At 46.7% G+C, this 11,306-nt stretch overlaps 1 protein-coding gene across 6 annotated transcripts; it reads right to left on the reverse strand.

The window, feature by feature from the left end:
* Positions 1 to 3,743: 3,743 nt before the first annotated feature.
* Smug1 (single-strand-selective monofunctional uracil-DNA glycosylase 1) lies at positions 3,744 to 10,617 on the reverse strand. 6 transcript variants are annotated; one of them, XM_047551082.1, is made up of 5 exons: positions 10,582 to 10,617; positions 9,068 to 9,269; positions 7,640 to 7,801; positions 6,599 to 6,900; positions 3,744 to 5,611 (listed from the first exon to the last, which is right to left on the reverse strand). In XM_047551082.1, the coding sequence occupies exons 4-5, from the start codon at positions 6,887 to 6,889 to the stop codon at positions 5,084 to 5,086; spliced, it is 819 nt and encodes a 272-aa protein (XP_047407038.1). In that variant the 5' UTR covers positions 6,890 to 6,900; positions 7,640 to 7,801; positions 9,068 to 9,269; positions 10,582 to 10,617; the 3' UTR covers positions 3,744 to 5,083. The 6 variants fall into 6 exon arrangements, with proteins under 6 accessions (XP_047407038.1, XP_047407037.1, XP_047407040.1 ...); XM_047551081.1 differs by lacking the exon at positions 7,640 to 7,801; XM_047551084.1 differs by lacking the exons at positions 7,640 to 7,801; positions 9,068 to 9,269 and having other exon boundaries at positions 10,582 to 10,611.
* Positions 10,618 to 11,306: the final 689 nt, after the last annotated feature.

Consider the following 11,306-nt stretch of genomic DNA (forward strand, 5'->3'; position numbering starts at 1 on the left):
GCATGTATTACTGGTACAGTTGACCTGAACACCTACTTTGTGCCAGGTACATGGTTACACAGGAAAATAAAAAACCCTCTCCTTACCTTCATCGTCTTCAGAGTACCTTGAAGGATAAACCTTGGTTGTATAACAGTAGCACAGAGATTCTGTTAAAGACATCAGGATGCATGTCAGGTCTCCAGGAATCAAAATTTCTTGAAGAGGAACTGAGACACTGAATTTTCTAAACCTCCACAGGTTAATTTTGATTCACAAGGAGGGTTGATATCTAGATCAGTGGTGTCCAAAAGAACTTTTGCAATAACAGAAATGTTACATATCTGTTTCATTCCATCAGTAGCCATTAGCCATGTGTGTCTACTGAGCAATTGAAATAGGGCTACTGAACTAAAAAAAAAAATTAAATTGATTTTACTTAATTTTAATTTACCCAAGTTAAAATGGCCACATATGGCTAGTGGCTACTGTACTGGACTACAAAATTCTAGATGACCCCAAATTATTTCAATTTGACTTTGGACTTCTCACAATACTGCTGTGCAGCTGCGAAAGCCTCCATTCCCTTTAGCTCAGGAAAAAACACTGAGCTTCCTACCCCTTAGGACATTACCATTTGCACTGAAGAAACTTCTCCAGAATGAACTGGGGGGTAAGAACCAATCTGGTGACATTAAGTCTGGTAAGCTAGCTAAGCTGTCAGACCAGCTTCCATCCCTGCAGACTGGAAAAGCGGAGGGTACTCCTGAGTGTACTATCTTTTTTGAGGTTAACATGGGTGAGCAACAACCAAAAAAGTGACACGATTTTGACTGTCTGTTATGGACTAATTGTGTCCCACAAAATTCAGATATTAAGCCCTACTGACTGTATTTGCAGATAGAACCACCATAGAGATAGTTAGGGTTAAATGAGGCAATCAGTGTGGGGCCTTAATCCAGAACTAGTATCTTGAAAAGGGAGAGGGACACCAAGGAGGTACACCTGAAGAAAAGCCCAGGTGAAGACAGGTGAAGACAGTCCTCTGCAATCAAAGGAGAAAGGCCTCAGCAGGAGGATCACAAGTTCAAGGGAAGCCTGGGCAATTTAGCAAGACCTTGCCTCAAAATAAAAAGGGTTAGGGATGTAGTTCAGTGGTTGAGTACCCCTGGGTTCAACCTCCCAGTACTAGAATAAAACAAAAACAAGGAGAGACCTCAGGAGAAACCCAGCCTGCCTACACCTTGATTTCAGACTTCGTCTCCATAACTAAGGGAATAAATTTGTTGTTTAAGCCACGCTGTCTGTAGTATTCTTGTTATAGCAGTCCTAGCAGACTAAGACAGTGCCCTTGGGAAAAGGCAGACCTAGGACCCTAATCAGCCTCTCCCTGGCAAGTTACACCCCAGGAATTGAGGACACAGCCCCACTTGAAGCCAGATCAGGCAGTGACTGTTTCATACCCAGACCTTCAAGTCATCATCCTGATATCTACTGTCCAAGTGCCTCTATGTACTACCCAACTCTGCCTCCACCACCTCATGGTTCTCACCCCATTCCGGGCTTTAACCCAGACCTTGCTGTGCACCTAGGATGCCCTCCCTCTCCATTTCTTTCCCTATTGCACCTATTCTGCTTCTTTGCTATGGTTTGGCCCATATATTGAAAACCCGTTTGACAACCTGTAGCATTATTGGGAGGTGGCAGAACCTTTAAAAGGCAGAGCATCACAGGAGGAAGTCAGGTCACTAGAGGGTACCCTTAAAGAAAATACCAGTACCCTACACCCTTTCTCTCTCAGCTTTCTAGCTACCACGATGTGAACAGGCCTCCTCTGCCCCACACTCCTGCCAGGATGTACTGTTGCTACTACAGGTCCAAAGCAACAGGGCCAAATGACCATCAACTGAAATTGTCAGCCTTTTCTGGGCCGGGATGTAGTTCAATGATACAGTGATTGCCTAGCACGTGAAAGGCCCAGGTCCAATCCCCAGCACCACAAATAAACAAAAAGACCCCTTTCTTTAAGAGTTGACTAACTTATCCTTCATCTTCATCTGTGGGTTTCCACCTGTCATTGGGTGTTTTTAGTGTGGTGTTTCTGTGCATCTGATTTCCCCCACTAGACTAAATTCTCAGATTATTCTAGCTCAAAATCCTTCACAAGCTGGCTCCAATTTACCTTTTCAGTTTTTTTCTCCCAACTGGGCTAAGCCAACACTAATCTACTTGCCACTCTTTGAACATCAAGATGCTGTTCACTAAATTCTCAAACTTCCCATCTCTAAGGTCACCTGAAATGCCCCTCCTCCAGAGAGCTTTCTCTGACTACCTCAGTTAAATATGTGTAACAGCTTCTTTCTCCACAGTAATTCCACAAGGCCTAAATCAGTGCTTTGCAACACACAGCACTCACTACTTAGTACTGTAGCCCAAGGACAGAAAAAGGAAAGGGGTCTAAGGCATGTGGCAGTGCAATGCTGTAATGCAACTTTGATGCTCTCTGGGGTCTACACATCTCTACAGGTTTAAGGGCATGGTCCCCAGCAAGACTATCTTCACCTCAGATGCAATTCTGACCAACTGGGTATAAACACAAGGGTTCCTGCAACCCTTCAGGTTCAGTAATTTGCTAGAGATACACAGAACTCAGGACAACACAGTGTAATTGTAAGTACATTCTTTATTATAAAGAATACAAATCAGAGGCTGGGGGTATGGCTCAGTGGTAAAGCATGTGCTTAGCATGCATAAGGCCCTGGGTTCCATCCCCAGCAATGCAGAAAAGAATGCAAATCAGAACCATCCAAACACAAAGAAACATAAGCAAAGTCTGGAAGTGTTCCAAATACATTCATGTTCTTTGTCTGTGGAACCAGTACTTATCACCTTCCCAACACATCCATGTTTTCGCCAACCAGGAAGTTGACACAAAACTTGGTGTCCAACATTTTTATTAAGCTTTCTTTACAAAGAATGATTGATTGAAATCATGGGCCATGTGGTTGCACTCAATTTGTATCACCTTTCCCTCCCTGAAGATCAGGCTGATATCACCCAGAAGAAAGTCCCAACCCTGTAAGCATTTGGTTGGCCTGACATGGTCAGCCTACATCCTGAGTCAAAATTAGCATAAACTAGGCTGTGGTTGAGATCAAATCTAAGTGTGGTCTTGGTCAAACCTCAACATTGTTAATTTCAGGTGGGGTTTGAGGGGCCCACCATAACAAAGACACACCTATCACTGGGGAAACTCCCAAGGATTTAGAAGTCTGCCTCTCAGGATCCAAGGGCAGAGACAGGTCAAATTCCATTTTATACTATGAGAGGAGGAGAATTTATATTAAAAATCTTAATTTTGAGACAGACGGAGATGACCCATGTCCCAGGAAATCAGGAAAACCATGTGTTCCTCAATAAAATGATCTCAAGACATGTTTTGTTTCCAACTTGGTTCACTTTTCCAGTCCTCACCAAAGGGGCACCCAACCAGCCACTCAGCAGACAGAAGGAAATGAGTGAGATGCCAGGCTCCCATCCACCCGGCCCCTGTTCCCCATGCGCCCCAAGTATCAGGTAAACTACTTAGACGGCCCCTACCAGCCACCCTGCAGCTTTGGTAAGGCATTTAGAAATCTGTTACATCCCTCCTCCAGCTACCCAAGGAAACTTTTTGTAAACAATGAAGAGATATGTGAGGAAAAATCTCAATAACGATCTACCACCCCTGACATGCAGGAGCGGGAAAAAAGTACCAACACAAAAGGGTTTAGGAGCTTTTAATGCTTCAATTGAAAAATCACAGGTTGAGTTTTTCATCAAGTCATTGATCCATCTCTGGTTGGCAAGACTCCCTCAACCCCAGCAAGGTCTTCCGAGTGGAAAGGGGTTTCCCTTATAGTGCAATGACTCCCCAACCCAGACCCAAGAAAGCAAGAAAAAAAGGTATGTAGTGAGAACCCAAGTGCCAAGCCATCAGAAGGCACTTTCAAGTGTTTTCTCAGTTAATCCTCAAACCAACCCCATAAGGGAGGTATCTCCACTTACAGATGAGGATCCTGAGGCTTAGAGAGGTTAATCAATTTTTCCATCAGAGTTCACAAGTCCCGCAAAGGGAATTTTAAAAATACAAAAACAACATTAAAATAATAAAGTTTGAGTCTCAAAGCTAGAATAAAATCCAGGTTTTCTGACTTTTCTACACTGCCACACTGAATTTTCCCTGTGACTTAGCCTCAAGTTCCCATAAAAAGTTCATTTGTTTGTGTGTGTGTGTGTGTGTGTGTGTGTGTGTGTGTGTGTTACTAGGTATTGAACCCATGGCACTTTATTACTGAGCTGCATTCCCAGCCCTTTTATTTTTTGAGACAGGGTCTTGCTAAGTTGTCAAGGCTGGTCTTGAACTTGTGATCCTCCTGCCTTAGCCTCCCAAGTCGCTTAAATGATAGGTGTGTACCACTGGGCCCCAGTTAGAAGTTCACTCTGAACATCATTTTCATATTTTGTCCTTGTCCCTATTAGGAAAGGGATCAGCTGGCAGAAACTATTCTATAAGGATGAGTAGGGATCCCGGCAAGATTCTTCCTCTATTTGGGAAACAGGTGGGGTAGGATAAAGGGATGTCAGCTCATGCTGAATCCTGTTAATATGTACAACTAATGCATGTCAACAAAAAGTAAAAAATTAAAGATCTGTTTAAAAAGTCTTTTCTCTGAAATAGCAAATATGACCTTTTGAAGTTCCTGTCTAGGACACTCTCAGCTGCATACGGACTCCCAAGGAAATAATGAGGTAGAGCAGTATGCAAGAAGCCCACCTTCTGCTGTGGAGTCAAACACTGTAAGACAAAAGGGGCAATGCTCAAAGGAAAGCCAAGGATGCAGGAAGCAGGAGGGTGAGCAGGAGCTGTGTCAACTACTCACCCTGGTAATTAAAGACTGCCTCTGCAGCTCAGAGGACAGTTCAACAGATCAAAGAACATGCTTCCTGGCAACAGAGAGCCCAGAAAGGCCTTGTTGCTCCAGTCCAGGAGGCATATCATATCTGCCTGTGCAAGAATGACTTGGGAGCTTCGGACGTGTGCCGTGCTAGGCCCTGGGGGCACTCATTTTGTTAGCAGAGGCAGCACTCCCAACTCATTGAGCCTTTCCTTGGCCACCACCTCCCAGCCCTTGTTGGCCTGTGGGCTTCGGGGAGAAGGATGCAGGAGCCCCTCCACCTGGACCTCTGGCATCAGACCTGCCAGGGCCCGTCGTGCCCGCTGCTCTGCCAGTCGCCCCACTCCTACCACCAGCCGCACCCCCAGCAGCTGCACCTGCCGGCAGAGGGCTGCATCGCAGATCCCAAGAAGCTGTTCTCTCTGCTTGGCGGGCAGCTCGGCAGGGGTGAGGTTGCGCCCACTGGGAGCCAGAAAGAGCAGAGGACACAGATTGTGGACAAAGCAGTGACGGAAGAAGACTTCAGGCTGTCCACAGAGGTTCCGGAAAAAGCCCCAGAAGCGGGCACCGCTCACCTCTGACTGTGGGCACTCCAGGCCCAGCACTGGTCGCTTAGGGTGCTCCTGGGGAGGAGTCGACACAGACCCCCCAATGCCCAACCAGTCTCGGACCATGCTCACTTCCCCAAAGGGCACCTGCAGGGAAGGAAAGAAAACATGAGGGCTTCACACTAGAGACCTGATGCTGGGCTCTGGACCAAATGACCCCTTTCCACCTTCCATGAGGGTCCAGCCTGGGTACTCCCCAAACACAACTTAATCCAAAGGTTTAAGACAAGGATTCCTGGCCCTCTGTTTTGATCCTACCCTTCTTTCTCAGTTTTTTCATTGTGGACTGTGATCCGGAAAACCTATTTGTTTGCCTCTTTCCCTGTGAGGACATCTGGGCCTACACAGGGCTTGATGGTTACTACATGGACAGACAAGTGACCTGAGATAGAAAGGCAGCCAGGGTTAAAGGAGGCACAGGACAGAGTTGACCACTGCTATCTGGGTGCCCTCCCCAGCCCCAGGCCTCAGGCTGTCATTTCCATCGATCATCATTGATCACCTTTCACCACCCAGTTGGGGTCAATAAAAGCGATTGAGCCTCCTACCCTGAGGCCTCTTCCCCTCCCCCACCTGCCATGCACCCCCTATGAGGGGCAGTCACTCATCCTGAGCCCTGAAAGGAAAGCAGATGGGCCCTGAAGCCTGGCTGTTCTAAATCTCTCCTCAGCTGAGAAACTAAATCCAAGTTGCCCAAATGCCCTGCATCTCTTACATACCCACCCTGCCAATCAGTCTTCCCTGAGGACCCAGCAGTCCCCCTCCTGACCCCAACCACTCTAGGGACAGAGGAGATCCGGGAAGGTAAGGTAAGAATGGGGGATGGCGGAAGGAAGAGCTCTCAGAGGCAATTAGTGGACAACTCACAGGGGAAACGGAACTACCATTAATGTGTTTGGTTAACTACGGGCAGAGGCCAGGAGAGTGTCTGAGACCACAGGAGCCAGGGTGTGTACTGGGAGGGATCCACTCATGCCCATAGCCCAGCACATGCTCCTCCTCCACAGCACACCCAGCCAAGCATCCACCTTGGAGCCTCCCACTCCACCCACCAAGGGAAACCATGCCCTTTACCCCAGTCTGGGCCATGCCAAAAGGTCCCGGGTTCATGCCCAAAAAGAGCACTTCCTTGGGGCTCTGGCAGTAACGAGTCACGTAGCTGCGATGTGGCTCCCATGCGTAATCCACTGGATTGTAGACGATGCCCACAGGCTCTGAAAACTGCAGTTGCCTCAGCTCAGCATTGAGCCGAAGCTCCTCCTCCAGGAAGCCCTCCGCCAAGCTTTGAGGGCAGAGCTGGGGCTCCATGAGTGCGCCCACAGGCTCATGGAGGGGTCCCAGTGGGAAAGCCTGGGGTACAGCCATGCTGCTATCACCTGGAATAGAGGAGACAAAGGTCCCATCAGCCCTCAGCCCACAGTGGCAGGAATCCACACTGGGAAGGACCCCTACTACCATTTTCCTGAGCTCAGAAGGAAATCATGTCAGTAATCCATCGATTGTCCAGTAGGCCCAAGCTCACCTCAGTTCTTGATAATGAAGGATCTTCCCCTCCCCACTTCTAATTTCATTCCTCTTCATACATCATCCAGAGAAAATGAGCCAAAACCACCAACCATCCCCCACTCCAAACCTCCTTTCCATTAGGCATGGGTCTGAGTCACTAGTTCCTAGGCCATGCTGAGCACACAGTAGGTTTCGATACACATTTACTGGTGGCATCCTCTCTGCACAATGTCATCTTTAAAACAAGTCCAGTCAGGATGGCTGTGTTCTGGAAACCACTGTGCTGACGAATGAGATGCAGGTGCAGAGCCACAGCCCAGAGATCTGCGAAGGCTAATTACAATAGCTTCCAGGTGGTGAGCAATCGCTCTACACCAGGTACACCTCATTGATCTTCATAACAACCCTATGAGGTGGGTATTATTGCTCCCATGTTACCATCGAGGAGACTGAGACTTAGCAAGATCAAGCAATGGCCCAGGGTCATACAGTTAGAAAGTAATGAAGCTGGGATTTGAACCCACACTACCTGACTCAAAGTTATGCTCTTAACCACCACATCATCTTGCCTTAGATGGTTTTATCAGTTACCCCACCAGTTCTACAAACCTGTAGCCCGAGCTCAGTTTCTTTCCCACATTCAAGAATCCTCAGTGGTGAATAGGATGGTTACAAGACTCAGAATAGAATTGCAAGTTATGCAACCATGGTCAGGGCCTCAAGTCTCTTCATCCAAATACTAACAATAATAATACCCACTTCATAGTGCTGCTATAAGGATGAAATGAGATGTTATGTATAGGTGAGGAGAGGAATGGGAGAAAGAGGAAAGAAAAGGGAGTAAATTGCAAAAACCATTCCTTCTCAACATTCGTATACAAATCCAGTGTTCCAATGTGACCATTCCACTTAGCTTCAAAACAGCTTCCCTACCACAATACCAAAACCATGCACATGCCATTACTAAAACCCCAACCAAATAGACTCCTTGAGTTAACCAGACATTGTTTAATAGTCACCCAGTCAACTGGGACTATGACTCTCCCACCCCTCCACACATCCAAATCATACCCAGTCTTCAAAATGAAGCTCAAACCACCCTGCTCTCATCAGAACACTGGGGCATTTGCCATAAATTCCCCATTCCACACACAAGAAGGGAGGCTGTGAGGCCTGAGTATCTGTGTTTTAAGCAAGGTGATTCAGATGGTTAGTGAAGGCATGTCAGCATAGTTAGTGGAATCTTCGTGAATTCACACCTTGCCTCCCCGTTAGGCTTGGGTAGGTAAGGAGCCAGGCCCTATTTAATTTCCTTCCATAACTTCAAAGTCCTGGCCCTTATAAGGTACTCAACAACCACCTGTTCAGTTCTGGCCACGTCTACTTTACCAATCTTGTTTAAAAATAACTTCTATCAGTTATACTCCAATGTATGTATAACATGTCAAAATACATTCTAAAAAGAATTTAAGGGCTGGGGAGATAGCTCAGTTGGTAGAGTCCTTGCCTCCCAAGCACAAGGCTCTGGGTTCGATCCCCAGCACTGCAAAAAAAAAAAAAAAAAAAGAATTTAAAAATACCTCCTACCAAAGAACCATTATTTTATATGTGTATATACACACACCCGACATACACACATACAAGGGATGAAACCCAGGGCCTTGAGCATGTTAGTAAGCACTCTACCAATGAACTACATCTGCAGCCTTTAGAAAAATGGGGGTGGGGGGGTACCCTGGGGTTGTAGTTCAGTGGTGGAGCACTTGACTGGCACACATGAGGCACTGGGTTTGATCCTCAGCACCACATAAAAATAAACAAATAAAATAAATGTACTGTGTCCATCCACGACTAAAAAAAAAAAAAAAAATTAAATGTGCAGGTGTGTTTTTATCTTTTGTAGTACTTGGGAACTGAATGGAGGGCCTTGCAGATGCTAGGTAAGCCCTCTACCACTGAGCAACATCCCCAGCCCGAGGGAACCAGTGCTAACCAACTCCTCTATATCATCAGTTCATTTAAGGCTCAGTAGCTTACTTGGTGCTGTGCTTGCTTCCCAGAGTTTTCCAGGCTCTGTGTGTTTCCATCACATGTGGGCCTCCCATAGGGCAGGTACCATTGCTCTTCCTCCTCCTCAACCTCCAGCCAAGTCAAATAGAACCTCTTCCCCAGATGAGGTTGTTATTTCAAGATTGACACAATAGGTTGACAGATGAAGCTGTTGTGCTCTGATCCTAGCCTAGGAAAAGTGGAAAAAGGGAAAAAAACCAGAGGCCCAACTTTTTTTTTTTTTTTTCAGTGCTGAGGATTGAACCCAGGGCCTTGAGCTTGACAGGCAAGCACTCTACAAACTGAGCTATATCCCTGGCCCAGAGGCCCAACTTAAGAAGTTAAGATTGATCACAGAAGTCTTTAACTGATCAGTCTATGTGGGGTGCCCAAGGCCAGTTCATATGAAAGCTCAGAAAGTGTGGTGAATGCAAATGTTTCAGGGTACCAGGCTTTGCAATACTAAAGGATTGCTCCTCTAACTCTAAGAAGTCTCTCAAGTCTAAGCTGGATATACCCTTTGCATTTAGGGACCTGAGCTGAAGACAGCAAACATGGGGCGTGCAAAAGTGACAAGCCCTTATTTGCAGTGTTACAGAGTTTCAATGCCTGATCTGATAGAAAGGGTAGAAGTCAAGTGACTTGAATTCTAGTCCTGGTTTCATCTCTGAGAACGTGCTCTTGAGCAAGGCACCTAACTCTCCTCTAAGAAAATCACATATTCCATCAACATATTACCAGTTGTTAATTTTTCCCATACAAGTCTTTTATGCAACAGGTACTATGGCTTTCTTTTGGTGGGGGTGAAATTCAGGCGTTCAGTAAGACAAACACTGTGAGAGGACAAACAACTAAATGTAAGCCAGTATAACCTGAGCTTTATCATCCAAAAACAACAGTACAGGAGCCTAAAAGAGGGATTTGGAAGTTCTACCTAAAGTCTCCAAGAGCAAAAGGCGTAAGAAATGTAGATGCTTTGCAAAATATGGTGTCAAATTACGTTAAGTGCAAAGGCAGCCGAGTGTGACTTTCAGATGAGTGTGGCCACCAAGCCTACATTTCAGATTGGCATCAGACCTTTCGACATCAAATCGAAAAAGTTTATTAGGAATCCAAGACACTATCCGCCACTCTGTCCCTTGCAGGCACTCCAGGAATCCATAGAGAAAATAAGGAAATCCTTAAACAAACAAACAAACAAAAAAATACAGCATGGACTCAAAAAGGTCATTTCACCCCTCCTGGTTCCGAGGCAGCCGACAACAGCACCAGACAAAACCTCCGCCTGCGCCCGCGGGCTCCGCCCGACGGGAAAGCCTTGATCCCGCAGGCCTCCCAGGCGGTTCTCTGGGCTCGGCTGCCTCTGAGCCGGGAATGACTTCAGACGGAGCTAAGACCCCAAAGCACAGACACTCGGACTACCCGCTCGGCTCCACCCGGAGGGCCCTGAGAGCCCCCAGCCTTTCCCCGCGCCCCGGATTCCCGGGCTCTCGCTCCCTCACCTGTGCCAGCTCCCCATCCGTTTCCGGTTCCTGTCCCCAAGCCGGGCGCGAAGGGTAGTGGGAGTTGTAGTCTACTTTATGCAGAGGAGGCTATTGGCGTAGCCAAAGCCACTTCCGCCGGAAATACCCAAAATCCCCGGAAGGTGCACTAAATTAGTTCTAAGAGCCTCTGGGGATTGTAGTTTATTCCTTCCTATTCCTATCATCGTGCTAAATCAAGAAGTCTTGAGGCTCTGTAAGGATCTAACTCTAAAATTCACTCACAACCATCAGAAAGCTCTAACCATTCCCAATCCTTCGACCATCTGAGGGTATTGACGATGGTTAAGGACCATTTCCAGCCCTCCTACCGCGCTGGGTACGACCCTCCAGGGGCCATTGCTGTATGTAGAACATCTACCGAGGTATTTCTGGCATCTCCTGACAACTCTGGCAACAAGCATCCCCCATTACTGTGCAAACCCTCCTCCCTATATTTACCATTTTGATTTTTCTCCTTCTTCTGCCTTGCTATCTGCCCAGCCCTATAACCTTCTATGTTAGTCAAGGTTCCCCAGAGAAACTGAGTCAATAGGATGTCTACTTATTTATCTATATGAGGAAATTTACTATGGGAATTGGGTACCAGAATTATGGAGGCCAGGAAGTTCCACCATCTGCTTATCAACTTTCTTTATGCTAGAGAATCAGGTATCATTCTGTCCACATCTGAATGGGGGAGTTGC

Source organism: Sciurus carolinensis, chromosome 4 (genome assembly GCF_902686445.1).
Source record: "Sciurus carolinensis chromosome 4, mSciCar1.2, whole genome shotgun sequence".
NCBI lineage: Eukaryota > Metazoa > Chordata > Mammalia > Rodentia > Sciuridae > Sciurus > Sciurus carolinensis.